The sequence below is a fragment of the Pristiophorus japonicus genome, chromosome 13, assembly GCF_044704955.1.
Source record: "Pristiophorus japonicus isolate sPriJap1 chromosome 13, sPriJap1.hap1, whole genome shotgun sequence".
NCBI lineage: Eukaryota > Metazoa > Chordata > Chondrichthyes > Pristiophoridae > Pristiophorus > Pristiophorus japonicus.
In genome coordinates, this window is record NC_091989.1 from 105,654,134 (window position 1) to 105,679,269 (window position 25,136).

General features: G+C 46.2%; 1 protein-coding gene across 4 annotated transcripts in view; it reads left to right on the forward strand.

Annotated features, from left to right (window-relative positions):
* LOC139278726 (diacylglycerol O-acyltransferase 1-like) overlaps positions 1-25,136 on the forward strand; it is a 247,479-nt gene that overhangs the window by 88,084 nt on the left and 134,259 nt on the right. For all 4 annotated transcript variants that reach the window (XM_070897803.1, XM_070897804.1, XM_070897805.1 and 1 more), the window contains one exon: positions 9,197-9,302. In XM_070897803.1, coding sequence (XP_070753904.1) covers positions 9,197-9,302 — 106 coding nt within the window. The remainder of the gene's footprint in view (positions 1-9,196; positions 9,303-25,136) is intronic.

The following is a 25,136-nucleotide window of genomic DNA, read 5'->3' on the forward strand; positions in this document are numbered from 1 at the left end:
CACATCCTAGTGGGGCCGCTGGTGAAAGTTGGTGGTTCCCACTGTAGCGGCCCGAGTAAGGCCAGGAATGTCTACCGAAGGTACGTGTGATTGTCTTTTAATTTTTTATTTTCGTGATTCATGTGGATGTGGCATGAAGGAAATATTGGGAATGTTTTTGGTGTTTTTTTTCTAGATTCTTTTTTTCAACGAAGCTTCTCATAGTGTGCTCCAAGGCCGGCTGTTTACCTTGGGATTTTCATTTGCTCAGTCAACCTAGCGCCCTAAAAGAGATGTGGAACGCCTCCCTTAGCAGTGTGCTCCACACGCTGGGCCCAGCTGGTGAATTTTGCTGCTGGAGACGCAAACCATTTCCTGGCACAAAATTTACTGCTCCTCCCAGGTTAACGCCGCAACAGAGGTGCGACCGAATTTCTCCCCCCATATATATAAAATCTACTCCACTACCTTCATCAACCCTCTGTTACTTTATCAAAGAACTTAATCAGGTTAGTCAGACATGATTCGTCTTTAACAAGTCTGGCTGTCCCTTATTAACTCATGCATGCTTCTCCAAATGAGAATTAATTTTGTCCTTGACAATGATCTCAAGTAGTTTTCCCACCACTGACATTAGACTGACTGGCCTGTAGTTACCAGATTTTTTCCTCTTCCCTTTTTTGAACAAAGGTTTACCACTTGCAATCCTCCAGTCCTCTGGTACTACTCCCATATTAAAAGCGATTGAAAGATTGTGGTCAAAGCTTCTACTAGCTCCACCCTTGCTTCCCTCAGCAACCTAGGATGCATCCCATCTGGACCGGGTAACTTTGAGTGATGCCAACCTATTTAGCACCTCATTTTATCTATTTTTATCCTATCCAATATCTCTATCCCCCCCCCCCCTCCCCTCTACTGAGGTATTAACTTCATCCTCTTCTTTTTTGAAGACAGATGCAAAATACTTAATTCAGTACCTCAGTCATGCCCTCTGCCTCCACAAGAAGATTTCCTTTTTTATTCCCAATCAGCTCCACCATTCCTTTAACTATCCATTTACATTTTAAATGCTTATAAAATATTTTGGGTTCCCTTTTATGTTACCCACTAATCTTTTCTCATATTCTCTTTGCCCTTTTATCCTTTTTCAAATTCCCCCTGCTCTCTGTATTCTGCCTGTTTTTCTACTCAATTCTGTACCTGACATTTGTCATAAGCCTTTGTATTTTGTCATAAAACTTTTGTTTTATTTTCACCCCTATTTCCTTTATCATCCAGGGAGCTCTCGCTTTGGATGCCCCATCTTTCCTCCTTATGGGTATATGCTTGGTTTGCACCCAAACTCTTCGCCTTGAAGACCTGCCATTATTCATTTAACTGTTTTCCTGACCAATTTTTGTTTTCAGTCCACTTGTGCTAGATCGCTTCTCAAATCATTGTCTCTCTTCCAGTTGGGTATGTCACCATTCATTTTTCGTTGTCTCTTTCCATAACTACTTTAAACCTAATGTCCTTACCTGACATTCACATATGTACACTTTCCTAGCACAAATCACTCGACGGTAATCAGAAATGGCAACTCTGTGATTTTCCACCTTCTTAGCTCAGGAAAACCCGAGGCCAAAAGTAGTGTCGCGTTTACCTACTGGCTGAGATCAGTTAAATTAATACTGACCGAGGAACAAACCTGGTGAACCTCTACCAAAAATAGTTTCTAACTTTGACTTTCATCAGGACATAGATGTGGTGGATCCTACAGAAAATCTAGGGCTAGACTTTCCATTATTATGCAGATTGCCGAAAAATGGGCGTTATTTCCAGCGTGAGTGGTAAATATGGGTTTTGAGATCGCCGGATTATTGCCCATTTTCAAAACCCTAACTTTCCATTTTTTAAAACGGACGTTACCACGAGCGATCTGAAATGGGCGTTAGCGATAAAATTTTTTGACCATCTGCCATAAAGTGTCGCCGTCCATAGCAACAGCATGGCAATGCTCGTTTCCTGCATTTCCGGAGGTCAGGAGTCATCATTACATGCGCAGAAGAGGAGACAGAGAGAGAGAGGAACTGAAAGCGTGTGTGGGTGTGGTGTGTGCTTGTTAGGCTGTTTTGGGAGGTAGGAGGGAGATTTTCGACCAGCAGAAAGAATTCTGAGCAAAATTTAAGTTGTTCCCACCGAGATATTTGCAGAAATTTGGTTGTTACAATGGAAGGGATGGAGGAGGTGACACAGCACGCTGTAGAGACTGACGCTGGCGAAAGCAGTGAGCTGGGAGAGGAACAATTGGGAGGACAAAAAAGAGCAAGGAGATTCTCGGACGAGGCAAATGCCTTCCTCATGCAGGAGGTCGAGTCATGCTGGGGTCAATTGACCCAGGGTGGGCGTGGGAAGTCCACCCCAAAGGCCTACCAGAAGATATGGGCCGACATGGCCGAGGTGGTCTCGTCGGCGACCAACGAGGTGCGTGAGGGCAACCAATGCCGTAAGAGCTGGAACAGCCTTGTCAGATCCGCCAGAGTAAGTATTACATTTATTTACATGTACTTATATATTTATATAATTTGATTTGTAAGTGTAATGAGTAATTAAAATCAGATGTGATGTCTTGCACTTATACCGGGAATGTTGTACTCAAAACCTGCGTGCAACATTCTGTACGTCTTTAGGTAAAGAATGATATAAGTTTCATAATAATCATGATTCCATCTGTCGGTTATGTGTTGTATCAGTCTCTGTGACAGTACCTAGCAATGATATCACGCAATGATCTCATGCCATGTTGTGCTGTTGTTACCTTTTACAGAAGAAGCTTTCCAAGAATAGGGACGAACATAGGCGAACGGGTGGCAGTGGGTCACCAGTCATCAGCGAGCTGACAGACATCGAGAAGCGGGTGATGGCACCAGTGGGGAGCCACCTCCGGTCGGCCACGCATGCAGCTGCAGAACCTGATATGATGTCACGTGAGTAAAGTATACACCATTGCATGAGGTAAAGTCAATAGATGCCACACCCACTCATATCCGACCAATAATATATGATAGATGATTGATAAAAGTGTTCTCTAAATAATGATGGCCTCATGAGAATCATTGCAATTCAGAATTTGGTGATGGTCATGAAATGTGATGTCTGTGATGATTTTGATAGCGGTGGTGCTTTTGTCGTGCATATGCTCTGTGTAGCGCTGGAATCACCTTGTGACCCTGGCATCCCCTTCTCCTCTAGTAACCTCATTTGTGTTTTGCAGCTCAGCCAGTAGCGCGGCCCCAGGCAAGACCACCGAGGCCAGAAGCTGGGGGCACAGGACTGGACTTGCCGGACGATCGGACATCTGGTGCTGAGGAGCACCGATTCTCTCCCATGGATCTGCTGGATCCATTCCCCATGGATGACAGTGCGGACTTTCCATAATGCATTCCACCCCAAGGCCATCTAGTGCCCCTGCGGCCATTCCCACCTCCACCATGGAGGTACCGGGCCCAAGCACCTTACCACAGGGCACCCGAGGTGTCTCCAGGACGGCTTCGACCAAGCGGAGGTTGGTTAGATGCGGCAGGTCTGCTCCACAAGCGGCAGATCTGAGCGGGGGCATGGTACACTTGTCCAGGTCCTACAGACAATGGGGGGCATATCCCACCAGCTGGCTAGCATGTCCGCCACCATGACGGAGTACGTGCCACGGATGGCGGAGGCCCTGGAGGTGATAGCCAGGAACACTGGTGGCAGAGGCCTCTCAGTGGTCCCGGAGCGCGGCACTACACCCCAAGGTGCCGCACCCCTATAGCCAACGACACATGACAGCCAGGAGGAAGATCTTGCTTCTGGCTCGGAGCACGTTCCCACCTCGGGACCGTCCTCTCCTGTATCCATCCAACCACCGGTTCTGCCGTCATCGCCCCCCCCCCCCCCCCCAATGAAGCAACGCCTGAGGAGCTCCTCGGCCAGGCGGCGTGGAGTCAGGAGGGGAAGGAGAAGGGGTAGAGGTACAGAGAAGAAAGTGGAGCGGGGGGAGTGGGGGAAGGGGGCGGTGAAGAAGGAAAGTGAGGTGCATGGTCGCAGGTGATGGCCTGGTAATATTTCCATGTCATTGTAGCAATTTTGTTGGGAGGTTTGGGGGAAAGGGGGAGGGGGCTACCTTGTTGGTTTGTATTTGTGTTCTGCGTTGCTGGAAATGTTGACCATTTGATTGATGTAAATGTGATAAATTTGTTGTGGGGTGGGGTGTTTTTTACAGTTATAATTATGATTTCACACAAATGTTCGGATTAAATGTTTTTTATTTAACATAACCTTGTTGCGCACTGTCTCAGATAGCTGCACTGTTGTACACTGGTGATTTCTTAACATGAAAGGGTATAATTAAACTTAACTTGAATCAACTTAAACTTTAACTGTCACCAAGGTGATGCACACCATTTATGTATGAGCTGCACATACAGCAGGTGTTACAGCTTTGTAAATACCAACAACGTTCTTTCAAGCAAAGCACTCATTTATGAGCTGCTGACGTAAGAGTTTTGCAACTATGTAGCCACCACGGGCCCTTTCCTGCAGTCTAGAGGGGGGCGGGAGCATGGTTTCAGCGTCAGCCTGATTGTCTGGCCCGAGGTTAGCGTCCACCTCCTCATCCTCCTCTTCCTCTCTCTCCTGAGGTGGACCGTCAGTCCCTTCTGGAAATTCTTGACCCCTCCTGATAGCCAAGTTGTGCAGCATGGAGCACACCTCTACGAATTGAGCTACCTGCTCAGGATGGTATTGTAGCTCGCCTCCTGAGTGGTCCAGGCATCTAAAGCGCTGCTTAAGCACTCCAATGGATTTTTCGACAATATTGCATGTGGCTCTGTGGCTCTCGTTGTATCACTTCTCGGCTTCTGTCTGGGTGTTACGCAGGAGGGTCATCAGCTAGGTGACAAGGCCATATCCTTTGTCACCAAGCATCCAGCATTGATCTTGTGGCTGACCGGTAAACGTGTCACATACAGCGCTCTCACACAGGATGTGAGCATCATGGATGCTGCCCCGAAATTTGGCATTCACTGCCATAATTATTTGCTCGTGGTCGACAACGAGTTGCACATTCAGGGAGTGAAATCCCTTTCGGTTCCGAAAATGCTCTGCATCCTGAAAAGGTGCCCGCATCGCGATGTGCATACAATCTATTGCTCCCTGCACCATGGGGAAGTTAGCAATTCGGTAGAATCTTAGAGCCCTCTCAGTCTGAGCCTCCGTGGTCATAGAGAAGCTGATAAAGTCCATTCTGCATGTGTAAAGGGCTTCAGTGGCCTGTCGAATGCAGCAATGTGTGGCATGCTGAGATATACTGCAAATGTTGTCAGCTGAGGACTGAAAGGAACCCGACACGTAGAACGAAAGTGCCGCGGAAAGTGCGGTCCTGATGGTGCTGACATATCTCACTAATAACCTCTTTGTGGAAGTGCAGTCTCCTAAGGCAGGTGTTATTGGACAAGTTAAGGTAAGACCGCTTCTCCCTGTAAGTGCGGGGGGTGTAAGGTCTCATCCTCATCAGTCTGGCATGTCTTAGATTGGGCACATAATGCTGTTGAATATACCTTCTGTCATCTTTAGTCTGCAGTATGTGCGGAGTCATCAAGACAGGCTGAGAAATGACAGGCCCCATTCCAATAACTATCAGTATTATACCTATTGTTCACAAACAATAAATTTCCCCACTAAGACACCTAAAGTAAATTCCAATCGTCCACAGTATGATAAGATGTTTGTTCAGATATTCACATCACCTTAAAAGAACTCCAGAGTACATCAAAACTCCCCAGAAGTTGAAGCAGCCTTTTAAATGAAGGGACCTGCGATTTACAATATAATGTCCATACCGCTGTGATTAGTTCAGGCGAGAGCAACTTTTTCACAGCGTTTTTTTTGGCGAGCAATATTTTCGGCGATATGTGTGCGAGGTGCCGAAAGTAACGCTCGCCGATATTTTGGGCGTTATTTTCGGCTAATCTGATCTTTACAACAAAAAACAGTGGGCGGGCGGTATTATTAAATCTTGGCATCACTTAAATGCCGAAAGTAACGCTGGGCGATGTAATGGCCATTGGTTTCGCCCATTCTGATCTTTCCGCCTAAAAAAAGTGGGCGGGTGGTATTATTTTTTATCGGCGTTAAGTACATGCCGAAAGTAACGCTCGACGATAAGTGGCCGAGAAATGGGCGTTAGTTTCCATTTTGTGGCTAAATGGGTGATATATAGGCGTTATACCTCATTTCAGCGTTAAAATGGACTTTAAGTGGGTGGTATACATGCAAAAATAATGGAAATTCTAGCCCCTAGTTTCAATTCGGAAACAAATATATGGACCTGAAATTTCATTGGGATTCTCTCTGTCTTCTGGCATTGTGATGGGAAACTAGGAGAACACCGCAGAGTTCAGGGTCTATATTTTTATATAAAATTTTGGCTAATAAAACTGGGCAAATTGGGTTCTGTAAACTCCTAGTCAAAAGTGGGTTGGCTCTGAATGTGTATGAGTGCTTACTGCTTTGTCTGAGGCCATCACAATGCGAAATTGCTTCATGAATTCAATCCTAGCTGTGAAAACGTGTGCTTACCTCAGTAATTGTTGAACTCTGCTAATCAAGTTCTGAATATTTTATAGGGTCAATTTGCAATTTCCTATCAGATGCATACAGTTGCTTAGGACCAAAGTACTTGTATTGGTTAACAAAAGTTAGGAGATGCAAAGTGTACCAGATAATAAAAACAATTAATTTAGATCACTGGGCTGTCAATTGCCCACATTTATAGTTTCTTGCGTTTCAACTACCGATAAAAGCAGACAGTGCCCTGTTTTATCCTTCCATCCATTTTTATAAATTGGCATCATATTTTCCTATCTACAGTTCCTTGGCACAACACTTGTATTTAGTGATTCCCTTAAGATATCTATCAAGATATGACTGATCTTATTGCCTTCTTTGATAGTCTGTTGGAAGTGTCTCGCTTTTAGTTTCCTTACTTGGAAAAGGCAGTCCTCAGATTCACTTGTAAATAATAAAATCATTAAGGACATCTGTCTGAATAAACTAACATCTGTGGTTGGGAAAATGTTAGAGCCCATTATTAAAGAAGCAGTAGCAGAGATTTGGAAAAGCATAATTCGGTCAGGCAGAGTCAGTATGGATTTATGAAGGGGAAGTCATGTTTGACAAATTTGCTGGAATTCTTTGAGGAGGTAATGAACAGGGTGGATTAAGGGGAACCAGCGGATGTGGTGTATTTGGACTTCCAGAAGGCATTTGACAAGGTGCTACATAAAAGGTTACTGCACAAGATAAAAGCTCATGGAGTTGGGGGTAACATGGATAGAGGATTGGCTAACTAACTAAAAACAGAGAGTCGGGATAAATGGTTCATTCTCGGGTTGACAATCAGTAACTAGTGGGGTGCCCCAGGGATCAGTGCTGGGACCCCAACTATTTACAATCTATGTTAATGACTTGGAAGAAGGGACCAAGTGTAACGTAGCCAAGTTTGCTGATGATACAAAGATGGGAGGAAAAACAATATGTGAGGAGGACACAAAAAATCTGCAAAAGGACATAGCCAGGCTAAGTGAGTGGCCAAAAATTTGGCAGATGGAGTATAATTTTGGAAAGTGTGAGGTTATGCACTTTGGCAGAAAAAATGGAAGAGCAAGTTATTATTTAAATGGAGAAAAATTGGAAGGTGCTGTAGTACAGTGGGACCTGGGGGTCCTGGTGCATGAAACACAAAAGGTTAGAATGCAGGTACAGCAAGTGATCAGGAAGGTCAATGGAATCCTGGCCGTTATTGCAAAGGGGATGGAATATAAAAGCAGGGAAGTCTTGCTACAGCTTTATAGGGTATTGGTGAGGCCACACCTAGAATACTGTGTACAGTTTTGGTTTCCATATTACGAAAGGATATACTTGCTTTGGAGGCAGTTCAGAGAAGGTTCACTAGGTTGATTCTGGAGATGAAGGGGTTGACTTAGGAGGAAAGATTGAGTAGCTTGGGCCTCTACTCATTGGAATTCAGAAGAATGAGAGGTGACCTTATCAAAACATATAAGATTATGAGGAGGCTTTTCAAGGTGGATGCAGAGAGGATGTTTCCACTGATAGGGGAGACTAGAACTAGAGGGCATAATCTTAGAATAGGGGGCCGCCCATTTAAAACTGAAATGAGGAGGAACTTCTTCTCTCAGAGAGTTGTGGATCTATGGAATTCGCTGCCTTAGAGAGCTGTGGAAGCAGGGTCACTGAACAAATTTAAGACAGAGATAGACAGTTTCTTAACCGATAAGGGAATAAAGGGTTATGGGGAGCGGGCAGGAAAGTGAACCTGAGTCCATGATCGGATCAGCCATGATCATATTAAATGGCGGAGCAGGCTCGAGGGGCTGTATGGCCTACTCCTGTTCTTATATTCTTATATTCTTAAATGGATGTTTCTTGGGCTCTTGTTATATACTGTGTGGATGTGGGGTGGTTACATACTTGACATTCCCAAAATCATCCCATCAAATGTCTCAAACGGAAGTCGTCCCTTTTGATTTCTCCCACAGAATGACACTGATGTTTGTCCATTTGAGTAGTAAGTAGAGGATGCATATGATTTGAAGACAACATGTCTTCTTTTTGCATTAACCTAGAATAGTAAATCAAGTCTTAGTAAAAATCACTAACATAGTTTTCAGTACACTTTAAATGTGTGATAGATGTGCACTAGATTAGAATTCAATGTAAAATATTAAGCAAGTCCTTCATTGCAATGAACTGTCACTGCTATAGTTTAATTTTGGCAAATAGCTGTTGGTGTTTAATATTTTGGAGAGTAGGATTTATGCTGATGTACAACAGTAATCCTACAGCTGAATTTGCATGGAGAATATAATTGAATATTATAATGTCCAGATGGTCAGTGATCACAATGTTTTTCAAAATAATCAACTTATTTTTACCCACATTATTGTCTATTAACATTTATCCCATCGGAAGTGTTATAGTGGGTACATGACTCTCCTATTGGGATAAATGTAATGCATTGTGAAATTTCTCACCATAAATACATTGACTGTTGAAATTTAGTAGTTTTTTTCCCAATTTGCAGTAAATTTATTTGTGACAGTGAAGCAACTACGTTTAGCACATTGCGAAAGATTAGTAAATGTGGTTAAACTAAACAGGTTTTGTTTATATATTACAGATGGCAATAAGTGAAAAATTAGGGTATACTGCGCAGATGATGAATCTTGGAACAATTCTGTTCTTTCCGCTGTTTGTCCTTAACGTATTGACGTCATCTAGTGCAGGTTAGGAATTCCTTCTGTCTTTCACATTTTGTTCCTTTGTTTCCTAAATTTAAAATTCATTAATAATCTCATCTCTCTCTCACGACCCCTCATTGCACATTTCGTACTCCCTGCATTCATTTCTAGAACGAATGACAGAACAGAGGGGTGTGCATCATTACATGCCCAATCCATGCCATCTCCACCACAGCATAAACACATGAGGGACTGGCAAGCTCAGTAATGGAAGAAAATTTTGGTCCAGATTTCAGATCTGAAGGCAACAATGGTGTCTTGCTACCATAAAATATCCTTTCTCCTGACTTCAAGGAAATGTTTTGAAGTATTAACAGGAACTATGAGGTTCAATTTGCTCTGTGGGGTCCCTGAGTCATGTCAAATAAGTGCAGGCCCAGTTACATGATCTTGTGGATGCCCAGGAAAGCCTGAACAACATAGTGGGGAGAGGAAACCTGATATTATAGGTTTCTGTCTTAATTTCCTCTTCCCTGCCCAGGTGCAAATGAAGAAAAAAATCTGTCCTGGAAATCTTATTTTTCCACAGGATAGTTGATATCTGGAACAAACTCTGGAGGAAGTAGTTGATTTGGGGTCAATTTGGCAACTTGAAAAAGTTGCTGCCAATATCTTTTGAGAATTGTGATTGAGGATGAAGAGATAGTTACAAAACTACTTGATCATTTTTTTCAGGGGAGCTTTAAAAAGAAAATCAGGAGATCAACATATGTGAGAGGGAATCCATTATAGAATAATCATGTTTAGCAAACATTATGGGCTGCATGGCCTTTTTTCATTCTGGCTTTTCTTATGTTCTAAGATCACTTGGGCCATCAACGGTCATCTCTCTTATACAATGGGCTAGAATTTCGGGTGCATCAATTTTTGGACGCACGCAAGGGAAAATCCCAGTGCATGATTGATGAGGCCTGAGGTGCCCCTGATTTTGGGCCTCAGGCCTCATTTCCATCTAGCTAGCGAGCTGCAGAGGTAACAGGCAAAGCATGATTGCAAATCGGGCGCGAAAAGCTGGCAACAGCCCGCATTTATTTAATGTGTGGCCTGCTCCTCCAGGTTCCATATTCAGGTTAGTATATTTTAAAAACTTACCTTGTTGAATGCTTCAGCTGCCTCAAGGCAAACCAGTCTTGTAGTGGGGGCCTCAAACAGGCATTAAGCCACTGATTTGCTTATGCAAAGAGCCTAATACCTGTTTGAGGCGTAGGCACTGCATGCCGATTTTTTGGCCTTTACCAATATGGCGGGCAGTGCAATTCCAGCTCGTAATGAGCATATGCTTCCTGCCCGCCATATTGGAGGTTTTGGATGCTGTTTAGCACCCAAAAAACAAGCAGTTATTCCAGACTGCAACAATGACAATAGTAACATTAGTCAATCAGTTGTGCATGTCTGCGTCAATGCATGCTTCATAGAGCCAATGGGCTAGAAATTTGTTATAGCCAAGAAATGGGCAGTGTTTAGACTCAAAATGGTTTTGGTCTGGATTTTACAAACCTCGGCGGATCCATGGCAGGCGACATTGGTGGCGGGTCCCAACCCCGCTGCTGTCTCCTTCCCAGCCTCTCAAATGAATTTAGCGTGATTGGGCTTGTTAAGCCCACCCAGCACGTTTCCCAACCAATTAGACGAAGCAGGTCTGGTGATATCATTTAATTACGTGTCATCAGCTGGCTTCCTTAAGGGGGCCATGGCCAACTTTCTTTTGACATTTGTGCTGTCAGGGTTCTACAGCATTGAGGTGCTGCAAATACTGACAAACACTGTACAGAGGTGCAGGGCTGCACCCACGCTCTGTCATGACTTGCTCCATATGCTTATGGAGGGAGTCACAGCACACAGGGAGGTCTTCTTCCCTTCTCATGGGTGGAAGAGACAACCCCAGGAGATCAACACAGCCTGGTTGCACATTGCACAGGAGGGCACAAGCAGGGATGTGGTTAGGAGGACCTGGGTGCAGTGCTGCAAATGTTTCAATGATCTCAGTAGATCACGAAATGTTACTGCAAAACCACACTCAACCTCACTCTGCTATGTCTCTCATCACATCCCCATCACTCTGTCTTCCCTACCCTACTCCTTCACATCCTTAATCATACCAACTTACCTTGCACCTCCACCCATCCCTCTCTATCTACATTATCACATCCACATCTGAAACGCACCCTCATCCTAGTGCAATCATACCAACTAACAGCGCACTTGGATCTTTTATGCAATGTTCATGTAAAGATTCTGTTAATGTGGAGTCAAACATTGAAACCTTTATTTTCAACCTTTTGCATTCTTGAACAGATTTGTGTGCACCTTTGGAAATGGCTTAGTGAGTTGCAGTTAATGGTGAGACATAATGGTAGCCCCCGCAATGGTGATGAGTGTGAAAGGAATGGCTTGGGCATTGTAGGGATGCTTTATGGTGTTGGTGTGGGATGGTGCCAATCTGGTTCATCATGTGACAGCCAGGGTGCATCAAGTGAAGTAAATGTAGCCATGGTGAGGCCATCCCTACAGTCAAATGCTACTGTGCAGCGTCAGTGGATTACGGAGAAGTTTGGTGTTGTTGTTGATGCTGCCGGTGTTTGGGCTGATCATGGTAGGATTCTGAGGACCAAGGTGAGAGAGTTTCAAGAGCACCCATGCTGATGGAATAGATGGCAGGTGAAGAAGAGATGGCAGAAGCAATCTGTCAATAGTGGGAGAGGTAATGAGGTCAGACTGGATGGAGACTTGTGTAAAGACTTGCCGCATACTGAATCTGTAGTGGAAATGCAGTTTAGAGAAGTTAGTGGCTAAGGGAACATTTCTTAATCAGCTGGGAGCTTTGACTTGACATTTGAAACTGTCAACACATCAGCTAATTCAATGGCCACTGACCTCCCACCTCAGCTTTACAGATGAGGTCGAGGCACAGCGGGAAACCGATGGGCAACCTGTCAAATCCCCAAAAGCTGGGGAAAAACATTGATTAGTAGTGGTAAACAAGCCACTAATTATTTTAATTGCCTCCCCCGCCGCTGTATGTCAGGTCTGCTCAGCGCTGACAGACCCGACATTTGGTAAAGGCGTCTGGTGGCGGATTCACAGCGGGGTCCTGACACGGTGGGTAAAAAAAACATTTTCCCACCCAACCCGCTAACGATCATGCCTGCTGACCCCCCGCAAAATCCAGCTCTAAGTAGCGCCAGTTGAAATTCGTCTAGGCTGCACGCAAAATTCGTCCTCACTCCTCATTAAAATGTTTGCAGTCATGATTCTTGTCTGAAAACCCAAGCTCATTGACGTTACACTGAAAAGATGGACTAATATCGGGGGCAGTCTAAACGGAAGTAATGATTGCCACAGGCTTTTTTCACTGCTAAAAGGGTTCATTAATGCTGCAGCACCTCATTCTCACCATTGTTGGGTGTGCAACTGCCTCAACAACCATAAGGTGGAGGACAAGGAGAAAGAGCAGTTATTTACAAATTGTGATGACAGATCGCCGCTCCAGGGAAAGAGGGAGGTTTTCTGAGGAAGCTTTGGAGGTATTGGTTTTAGAGTTGGAGAGAAAGTGGGTGGTCTTGTACCCGCCAATTGGCAGGAGGCTCTCGCCACAAGTCTGATGAACTATGTGGAGGGAGGTGGCACACCATGTCACAGCCAGCATTGTGATCCCCAGGACCCATACCCAGTGCAGGAGGAAGTTTAATGAGCTCACATGGGTGGTCAGAATGAGTAAAGGCTTCAAGAAATGCCACATAACACCATCTGTATCACAAGCTTCACACACTGCTCAGTGAACCACAACCCTAGCACTCACCCACCAACAATCTCTACCTAGCAACACCCACATCTCATACTTTGCAACAATGATAGCTATTCAACTGTGGCAGGCACAAGGATCATTATTTATTAGAATTCATGTGAGAGATAAATTTATTAATTTTGTGTAAAATATTTTGTGGTCTCTCTCATTTCACTTTTGCGCCCAGGAGGATGCTGTGATATGGCATGAGACAGGGATGGTATGATGGTGATGTGGTGAGCTACGGGCATCTGGGGTTTCATTCATGCAAATTAGAGTCTTATGAACTGGTCACGGACAGCACGTCCGGAAGGTTGATTGTCTCGCTGCCTCCACTCCCTCTGCCGTAGATTCTGGAGGGCGAGTTCCACTGCCAGTACAGTCCCCATGACTTTTAGCAAGTACTATGGGTTGGAACTTTCCATAAATAATTATGGAGTTTTGTACTTGCTGCAACACTCCCTGACACTAAAGAAATCTGAAATGAATAAAGGAAACTCTTCCAGTAACAGGAAGTAGCACACAGTCACGCAAAGAAAACCTTTCAGGTCCGAGTGATTGGTGATGATCTCTTTTAAATAGCATTGCTGGAGCCGACTTTATACTATTGCATGCCACCTGAAGCTGTCGTTGTTTTCTCCAACTGGTAAGTTGATTGGCTGTAATGAAGTTGGGTGATCGGGCATCGAGTCAGCGTTGCACACTTACTAATGTCACGATCTCCGTGATGGCGAGGTCCCTGACAATCGCATTGTAGCGGCAGTGCTACCGGCAACACTGATATGGCATGCAGCGCTGGAACCAGCATCAGGTGGCGTTAAAGCCCTCAATGGCATTTTAGCGCGATCTCGTGGTGCTAACGGGTGGTGCAAACCTCGCGAATTTCTACCCCAATAACTTTACCTCTTTCCCTATGGAGCAAGAAAACAGGGCTCTGGGTTTTGCCAGAATTGCAGGCTTCCCCTAGGTGTAGAGCATGATTAACTGCACACACATATGCTTGTGTGCTCCAACTCATGACCTTGGAGTACACATCAATAGGAAGGGCTTCCACTTGCTGAAGGTGCAGTTGGGGTGTGACAACATGCAGTGCATCATGTAGGTCTGTACCAAGTATCCTGGCAGCTGTAATGATAGCTTTATCTGTGAGACCAACTTCCTGCTCTCTCGACCCTATTCCCACCAAACTGCTGACCAGCCAACTTCCTTTTTTGGCTGACATTGTTAACGGTTCTCTCTCCTCAGGTACTGTCCCCCTCTCCCCCAAATCTGCCGTCATCATCCCTGTCTGTCACGTATTCTACTGTCATTGTAATCCATGTATAAACTGACCTAAGTTGAACCTGTGGGAGACACTCCTAACCTGGACTTTCAGTTATAAAAGGGGAAGCTCCACCCATCTTCTGCACTTCAGTGCTGGCAAATAAAGGACTGGTCACAGTGTGACCTTCTCTCTAGTACGGGCCTCGTGTGCATTTGTACTGTATAGTAAGGACATATTATTGGCGATGAGAAACTGGGATTTAAACCACGCGAGCATGGCCACTAGCAGCACAGACAAGAGGTACTGTGTTGGTGATGATTGGGACGATTTTATTGAGAGACTACAGCAAAGTTTCGTCACTAAGGAATGGCTGGGACAGGATTCGGCCGACAAACGCAGGGCTCATCTCCTGACGGTTTGTGGATCCAGAACGTACTCCCTGATGAAGGACCTTCTAGCGCCAGAGAAGCCAGAGGACAAGACTTTTGAAGAGCTCTGTAACTCTGTAAGTTGATCGGGGAACACTTTAAACCGGCGAGCAGCATGCACATGGCGAGACACCGGTTTTACACGCACCGGCGTCGAGAAGGGCAAAGCGAGCCTAGGTAAGTTCCCAGATGCATACAGAGCGGAGATGCTGCGAGACTTTTTTATTGAGGGCATCGGGCACGCTGGGGTTTTCAGGAAACTGATTGAGACCAAAGACTTGACCCTGGAAACGGCGGCTTTGATGGCCTAGACATTTATCTCAGGGGAGGAAGAGACCAGAATGATGTTTAAATGCAGCAAATGGACAGGGAGTCAACATTGTTAACGCGGCACACAGTTCTCCAGGCAGACAGGGGCAATCGGACATGCCCGAGCATGTAGTCGAACAGAAAGGGGGAATTCAACAGAGACAATGGCTAGCTGAACGGCGATTCATGCCATCGCAAGGGACAATGCGGCCAGAAATGGGGCCATCAACACCTATCAATGGTGCGTTTCAGGACAGTTACAGAGACAGTCAGAGACGATCGACTGGCAATCGACCTTTTGATTCCAACAACGGCTCATGTTGGAGGTGTGGAAACATAGAAAATAGGTGCAGGCCCTTCGAGCCTGCACCACCATTCAATAAGATCATGGCTGATCATTCACCTCAGTACACCTTTCCCGCTTTCTCTCCATACCCTTTGATCCCTTTAGCCGTAAGGGCCATATCTAACTCCCTCTTGAATACATCCAATGAACTGACATCAACAACTCTCTGCGGCAGGGAATTCCACAGGTTAACAACTCTCTGAGTGAAGAAGTTTCTCCTCATCTCAGTCCGAAATGGCCTACCCCTTATCCTAAGACTGTGTCCCCTGGTTCTGGACTTCCCCAACATCGGAAACATTCTTCCCGCGTCTAACCTGTCCCGTCCTGTCAGAATCTTATACGTTTCTATGAGATCCCCTCTCATCCTTCTAAATTTCAGAGTATAAAGGCCCAGTTGATCCAGTCTCTCCTCATGTCAGTCCAGCCATCCCTGGAATCAGTCTGGTGAACCTTCGCTGCACTCCCTCAATAGCAAGAACGTCCTTCCTCAGATTAGGAGACCAAAACTGAACACAATATTCCAGGTGAGGCCTCACCAAGGCCCTGTACAATTGCAGTAAGACCTCCCTGCTCCTATACTCAAATCCCCTAGCTATGAAGGCAACATGCCATTTGCCTTCTTCACCGCCTGCTGTACTTGCATGCCAACTTTCAATGACTGATGAACCATGACACCCAGGTCTCGTTGCACCTCCCCTTTTCCTAATCTGCCGCCATTCAGATAATATTCCGCCTTTGTGTTTTTGCCACCTAAGTGGATAACCTCACATTTATCTACATTATACTGCATCTGCCATGCATTTGCCCACTCACCTAACCTGTCCAAGTCACCCTGCATCCTCCTCACAGCTAACACCGCCACCCAGTTTAGTGTCATCTGCAAACTTGGAGATATTACACTCAATTCCTTCATCCAAATCATTGATGTATATTGTAAATTGTAAAGAGCTGGGGTCCCAGCACTGAGCCCTGCGGCACTCCACTAGTCACTGCCTCCCATTCCGAAAAGGACCCATTTATCCCACTCTCTGCTTCCTGTCTGCCAACCAATTCTCTATCCACGCCAGTACATTACCTCCAATACCATGTGCTTTGATTTTGCACACCAATCTCTTATGTGGGACCTTGACAAAGACCTTTTGAAAGTCCAAATACACCACATCCACTGGTTCTTCCTTGTCCACTCTACTGGTTACATCCTCAAAAAATTCCAGAAGATTTGGCAAGCATGATTTCCCTTTCATAAATCCATGCTGACTTGGACCAATCCTGTCACTGCTTTCCAAATGCACTGCTATTTCATCCTATAAGAACATAAGATAAGAACATAAGAATTAGGAACAGGAGTAGGCCATCTAGCCCCTCGAGCCTGCTCCGCCATTCAACAAGATCATGGCTGATCTGGCCGTGGACTCTATAAATGTTGCTATAAGATCACCCCTCATCCTTCTGAACTCCAACGAGTAAAGACCCATCTACTCAATCTATCATCATAAGGTAACCCCCTCATCTCCGGAATCAGCCTAGTGAATCGTCTCTGTACCCCCTCCAAAGCTAGTATATCCTTCCTGAAGTAAGGTGACCAAAACTGCACGCAGTACTCCAGGTGCGGCCTCACCAATACCCTATATAGTTGCAGCAGGACCTCCCTGCTTTTGTACTCCATCCCTCTCGCAATGAAGGCCAACATTCCATTTGCCTTCCTGATTACCTGCTGCACCTGCAAACTAACTTTTTGGGATTCTGCACCGCAGCATAATTGATTCCAACATTTTCCCCACTACTGATGTCAGGCTAACCGGTATATAACTACCGGTCTATAATTACCCATTTTCTCTCTCTTTCCTTTTTTCAAAAGTGGTGTTACATTAGCTACCCTCCAGTCCATAGGAACTGATCCAGAGTTGATAGACTGTTGGAAAATGATCACCACTACATCCACTATTTCTAGGGCCACTTCCTTAAGTACTCTGGGATGCAGACAATCAGGCCCCAGGGATTTATCGGCCTTCAATCCCATCAATTTCCCAAACACAATTTCCCGCCTAATTAGGATATCCTTCAATTCCTCCTTCTCACTAGACCCTCGGTCCCCTAGTACATCCGGAAGGTTATTTGTGTCTTCCTTCGTGAAGACAGAACCAAAGTATTTGTTCAATAGGTCTGCCATTTCTTTGTTCCCCATTATAAATTCACCCGAGTCCGACTGCAAGAGACCTACATTTGTCTTCGCTACTCTTTTTCTCTTCACATATCTGTAGAAGCTTTTGCTGTCAGTTTTTATATTCCCGGCAAGCTTCCTCTCGTACTCTCTTTTCCCCCTCCTAATTAAACCCTTTGTCCTTCTCTGCTGAATTCTAAATTTCTCCCAGTCCTCTGGTTTGCTGCTTTTTCTGGCCAATTTATATGCCTCTTCCTTGGATCTAACGCTATCCTTAATTTCCCTTGTTAGCCATGGTTGAGCCACCTTCCCTGTTTTATTTTTACTCCAGACAGGGATGTACAATTGTTGAAGTTCATCCATGTGATCTATAAATGTTTGCCATTGCCGATCCAACGTCAACCCTTTAAGTATCACTCGCCAGTCTATTCTAGCCAATTCACGCTTCATGCCGTCGAAATTAGCTTTCCTTAAGTTCAGGATCCTAGTTTCTGATTTAACTGTGTCACTCTCCATCTTAATAAAGAATTCTACCATATTATGGTCATTCTTCCCTAAGGGGCCTCGCACAACAAGATTGCTAATTAGTCCTTTCTCATTACACATCACCCAGTCTAGGATGGCCAGCTCTCTAGTTGGTTCCTGGCGGCAAAAACACAGCCAGAACTTGCAGGTATCAGCAATATACCTGCAGAAATTGCAACGTCAGCGGTCACTTGCCGCATATGTGGAGGAAGCCTGCAGCCAGGTTGATGTACGAGGAGGATGGGCTCGATGTAAGCCCTACGAGGCCAAATGGACACTGGGGGAAATCGCTGGAAGCTGAAGTTCAGCATGTTCATGCGGAGTACATATACAGTTCATACACCAGGACTCCACCGATAATGATGAAAGTGCTCCTCAATGGCATCCCAGTATAAATGGAGCTAGACACGGGGGCCAGCCAGTCCCTGATGAGTATCAAACAGTTCGACAAGTTGTGGGCGTCCAAGGCCAGGAGGCCAAAATTATTGCCGATTGACGCACAGCTACCGACATATACAAAGGAGATCATTCCGGTGCTAGGCAGCACCACGGTAGTCGTGACCCACAAAGATTCAGAGAACAGGTTTCCACTCTGGGTTGTCCTGGGGGATGGTCCCTCACTGCTGGGTAGGAGTTGGCTGGCTCTCATGAACTGGAAATGGGGCGATGTCAATGCAATTTCTTCTGTGGAGTGAATATCATGCTCACAGGTCCTGGACAAATTTGACTCAGTATTTCAACCTGGCATCGGCACTTTCATGGGGACCAAGGTAGTGATTCACATAAACCCGGACGCCAGGCCAGTACACCACAAGGCCATAGCAATGCCGTACGTGATGCGGGAAAAGATAGATGGCGAATTCGACCGCCTGCTGAGGGAAGGCATCATCTCGCCAGTCGAATTCAGTGACTGGGCGAGCCCAATTGTGCCGGTGCTCAAGGCGGATGGGTCGATCAGGATATGTGGTGATTACAAGGCCACCATCAATTGGATGTCAATCCAAGACCAGTACCCGCTACCGAGGGCGGAGGACCTCTTTGCGACGCTATCCGGTGGCAAACTTTTTTCAAAATTGGACCTGACCTCAGCTTACATGACCCAGGAGCTGGCGAGTGAGTCGAAGAAGCTGACCACCATCACGACACACAAGGGGTTGTTTGAGTACAACAGATGTCCGTTCGGGATTCGCTCGGCCGCTGCGAACTTTCAACGAAACATGGAAAGTCTCCTCAAGTCGATTCCAAGGACGGTGGTTTTTCACGACGACATCCTCATCACGGGTTGCGATACTGAAGAACAGCTCCACAACCTGGAGGAGGTGCTACGCAGACTGAACTGGGTAGGTCTGCGACTGAAAAAGGCGTAGTGAGTTTTCCTAGCTCCAGAGGTAGAATTCCTGGGGATGAGGGTAGCAGCAGACGGGATCAGACCTACTGCGTCCAAATCTAAAGCAATCCAGAGAGCACCCAGACCCCGTAACATGATGGAGCTGCGTTCGTTCCTGGGGCTCCTGAACTATTTTGGTAACTTTCTTCCCAAATTGAGAACATTGTTAGAGCCGCTACATGTGCTCCTATGCAAAGGTCGCGAATGTCTGGGGGGACAGCCAGGAAAGGACTTTTGACAGAGCACGCAATTTGTTACGCTCCAACAATCTGTTAACGCTGTATGACCCATGTAAGAAACTTGTTTTAACATGCGATGCACGTCCTATGGGGTCGGGTGTGTGTTGCAGCATGTTAATGCCAAGGGTCAGTTACAGTCACTAGCTTATACCTCCAGAAGTCTGTCCCAGGCAGAAAGGGGCTACGGGATGGTAGAAAAGGAAGCACTTGCATGTGTATATGCAGTAAAAAAAATGCACCAGTACCTGTTTGGCAGGAAATTTGAGCTGGAGACAGATCACAAACCCCTAACTTCCCTTTTGGCCGACAACAAGGCCATAAATGCAAATGTGCCGGCTCGCATACAGAGGTGGGCACTCACGTTAGCTGCCTATGACTATACAATTCGGCACAGATCAGGCATTGAAAACTGCGCTGATGTACTCAGTAGGCTCCCACTAGCCACCACCGAGGGGGCAACTGAGCATGATGCTGAGATGGTCATGGCTGCTGAAGCTTTCGAAAGCGAAGGCTCAACCGTGACAGCCCGTCAGATCAAAGTCTGGACAAATAGAGACCCTCTATTGTCTTTAGTCAAGAAATGTGTCCTGAATGGGGACTGGGCAGCCACGTACGGGGCATGCCCTGAGGAATTTAAACCATTCCACAGACGCAAGGATGAACTCTCGATTCAGGCCGATTGCCTACTATGGGGTAACCGAGTAGTCATGCCCCAGATGGGCAGAGAGGCTTTCATCCGAAAACTCCACAATGAGCACCCAGGCATTGTCATGATGAAGGCAATTGCCAGGTCACACGTTTGGTGGCCAGGGATAGGTGCAGACCTGGAACTTTGTATTTGCAGATGCAACACGTGTGCCCAGCTAGGCAATGCGCCCAGGGAAGCCCCCTTAGCCCCTGGTCCTGGCCCGCCAAGCCATGGTCATGCATCCATGTGGACTACGCAGGTCCTTTCATGGGAAAAATGTTTTTGGTTGTAGTAGACGCCTACTCCAAATGGATCGAGTGTGACATTCTCAATTCAAGCACATCCTCTGCCGCGGTAGAAAGTCTACGGGCAATGTTCGCCACCCATGGTCTATCGGACGTCTTGGTCAGCGACAATGGCCCATGCTTTACAAGCATTAATTTCCAGAACTTCATGGCAGGAAATGGTATCAACCATGTCAGAACGACACCGTTCAAGCTGGCCTCAAACGGCCAGGCGGAACGAGCAGTACAGATAATCAAACAGGGGATGCACAGAATCCAAGGGGGTTCCCTACAAAGCCGCTTATCACACCTCCTGTTGGCCAATAGATCCCGACCACACTCGCTCACAGGGGTTCCACCTGCAGAACTGCTAATGAAAAGGACGCTGAAAACCAGGTTATCTCTTATACACCCCACCATGAAAAAAATTGTTGAGAGCATGCGCCGGTCACAATGTGACTACCATGACGGGAATACGCGAGCGCGATGTATTGATGTCAATGACTCTGTCTTTGTCCTCAACTGTGCTGCAGGGCCCAAATGGCTCACAGGCACTGTGATTGACAAAGAGGGGAATAGGATTCTGATAGTTAAACTTACCAATAGACAAATCTGCTGCAAACATGTGGATCAAACAAAAAGAAGGTTCAGCAACCCCATAGAAGAAGCAGAGGACGAACACGATGTAGAGTTCACTCCACCACAGGTGACCGAACACCGGAACCAAGTGGAGGAGAGCCCAGTCACTGTGGGCAGTGCAGACAGGCCTGAGACGCCGCAAACAGCAGACATTCAGGCCAGCGCCCAGCAACCGGAGCCCCAACTCAGGCGCTCTACAAGGGAGCGTAAACCACCAGAGAGACTTAACCTGTGATCTCAATAACACTTTGGGGGGGAGGTGATGTCATGTATTCTACTGTCATTGTAATCCATGTATAAACTGACCTAAGTTGTACACCGTGAGAACACTGACCACTAGGTGGTGAACCTGTGGGAGACACTCCTAACCTGGACTTTCAGGTATAAAAGGGGAAGCTCCACCCATCTTCTGCACTTCAGTGCTGGCAAATAAAGGACTGGTCTAGTATGGGCCATTGTGTGCATTTGTACTGTATAGTAAGGACATATTACTGTCCTCAAAAAAACTACCCTTGATTCTTCCGTCCTTGCAAACTACCGCCTCATCTCCAGCTTCTCTTTCCTCTCCGAAGTCCGTGAACATGTTGCCTTCCAAATCCATGCCCATCTTTCCCGCAACTCCATATTTGAATCTCTGCAATCAGGTTTCCACTCCTGCCACAGTACCGAAACGGCTCTCATCAAAGTCACAACTGACACCCTTTTTGACTGTGACAAAGACAAACTATCCCTCCTCGTCCTTCTTGACTTGTCTCCAGCCTTTGACTTGGTTAACCACTCTATTCTTCTCCATGGGTGGGACTGCACTTGCCTGGTTCCATTCTTATCTGTCTAATCATAGCCAATGAATGTCCTGCAACGGTTTACCTTCCCGCTCCTGCGTCGTTATCTCTGGTGTCCCACAAGGATCTATCCTTTCCTCCCTCCTATTTCTCATCTACATGTTGCCCCTTGGCGACATCATCCGAATGCACAGAGTCAGTTTCCACATGTACGTTGATGATACCCAGCTCTATCTCACTACCACTTCTCTCGACCCCTCCGGAGTCTCTAAATTGTCAGACAGCTTGTCCGACATCCAGTTTCGGATGAGCAGAAATTTTCTCCAATTAAACATTGGGAAGACCGAAGCCATTGTTTCTGTCCCCGCCAAAAACTCCGTTCCTAGCCAGTGACTCCATTCCTCTCCCCAACATCTGTCTGAGGCTGAACCAGTGTTCGCAACCTTGGAGTCATATTTGACCCTGAAATGAGCTCCCGACACATATCTGAATCATAACGAAGACTGCCTCTTTCCACCTCCATAACATCGCCCGTCTCCGCCCTTGCCTCAGCTCATCTGCTACTGAAACCCTCATCCATGCCTTTGTTACCTCCAGACTTGACTATTCCAACGAACTCGTGGCTAGCCTCCCACGTTCCACGCTACGTAAACTAGAGGTCATCCAAAACTCGGCTGCACATGTCCTCACTAGCACCAAGTTCCGTTCACCCATCATCCCTGTGTTCGCTGACCTACATTGGCTCCTGGTTAAGCAACGTCTCGATTTCAAAATTCTCATCCTTGTTTTCAGATCCCTTCATGGCCTTCCCCCGCCCTATCTCTGTAATCTCCTTCAGCCCCACAACCCCCAAGATATCTGCACTCCTCTAATTCTGCCCTCTTGACCATCATTAATTATAATTGCTCAACCATTGTGGCCATGCCTGGAGTTCCCTGCCTAAACCTCTCTACCTCTCTTTCCTCCTTTAATACGCTCCTTAAAACCTACCTCTTTGACCCAGCTTTTCGTCACCTGCTCTAATTTCTGCTTAGGTGGCTCGGTGTCAAATGTGGTTTCTTATAATACTCCTGTGAAGCACCTTGGGATATTTTACTACATTAAAGGTATTTTAGAAATACAAGTTGTTGTTGTTGTTTATCCTGCACCAGTCCTCAGTTCATCCTTTCTTTAATCTAGTCAGGGTAAGAGACTGACTCCTTGGACACAACGGCTATACCGGCATACATAGCTCATGATACTTGTCAGGAACCCGTGCGCAGACACAAAGATGAGATATAATCAAAGCCATGCCATCACCAGAGCCCTGATAGAGCAAATGATCTGTGTTCTCAAGGAACGCTTCCACTGTCTGGATACATCTGAAGGTATCCTGCAATACTGCCACAAGAGAGTCTCCAGAATCACTGCCATCTGCTCCATGCTCCATAATTTTGCAGTACATAGGAGCCAACCCATCGAGCCACCTGTAGAGGAAGAAGTGCAGACATAGGAGCATGAAGAACAGGAAGACACAGTATGACGAGAATGGCCCACCTATCCCATCTGCTGTAAGAGCTCCGATAACAGGTCATCAAGGAGCAATTTTCCTGCACTAACAGCCCTTTCCTAACATTCGTCCCAGTCCTTCCATCATCCTTAGAACTGCACTCAACCCAAACACAAGCATCGGTTTTTCAGTAAAATCACAATGGCTAGTCAACAAACAAACTGCACACCACGAATTCCAATTGACAATGAGCATTAACACATCCATGAACTAATGATCATCCTGATGCAAGGCAGTAGTACCTGAGTTTAGTGTTTACCTAAATATTCTAGTGCTCCTACAATGTGCTACTTCAGTGGCTTCAGCATTGGCGGTGGAAGGATGCTGATCCTCCAATGAGGGCACTTGAGTTGACCGTGGGCAATGACCTCGAGAACATTGAACCTGAGAGTGTTCAGCTACTGCAGGGAAAGTCTGACCCAGCTGGAGTGCTGGCACCAGGACATGCAATGATTTGGGGTTCGTGGGGGAATCAGATGTGGTGTCATCCTGAGAGAGGACAGCATCTTCCTCTTCCATAGTGCCGCTGCCATTCACGTGGGGCAGTGCCTCAGCACTTGGAGGGATCTGCGGTAAAGCAAACTGCAGGACGGTGCGGCAACATTGAAATCCCTTTCCATGCTTTCATGCTCGCTGTGGAAGCCCGTAGAGACGATGGAACACAGAGCTTGAATGGCAGAAGTCTGAACTTCTATCGAAGCTGTCAGAGCTGTCACCACTGGCTCTATTACTGAAGGCCCCGCTGCAGCATCATAAAGCTGAACACACGCTTCATGGTTTACTGCATTGCCTCGATGCCATGCGCTATGACCCCACACAAGTTGGAAGTGGGCTCTATACCGATATAATGAATAATCTCCTGGTAGGCCATTGCACCGAATAATTGCTGCTGCAGACCTATTAGTCTTTTAAAGGATGGGCCTTGGAAGTTGTCATCTATCCCCTCTATAGCAATGCTAGAATGTAAACTTGCCCTCCGGAGAGTTGCTTCCTGTGCCATCCTTTCGCCCTGCCCTCGTCTCTGCTCACCTTTGTGCAGTGAATCATCCAGTGCAGACCACTGCAACTCACTGCCTAAAGTATGCAGAGTGCCGACTTCTGAGCTAGTGCACCCAAGCGAGTGAGTGACATTTCTTCTGTAGGAGGACTGCCCACCCCTTCCTCTGTTGCATATAGTCCCAGGACTTGCAATGGAGCTGGAATAAGGAGTAGGTTGTCATTCAGAGTGTATGATGGAGAAAGTTCAGTATCAATACATAAGAAGAGGAAGATAGCCAAGTATCCTGTGAGAAATTTCCTCAAACCTTGACATCTACCAAACTTTGAGCTCCCCCTTTGCCTATGACATTGATTGTATCCTCCTCCATTGGCGTGAGCTCCTGCATGATGGTGCCCCGCCTCCAGATCTGGGTAGCTCCTCCTTGTTGTGCACAG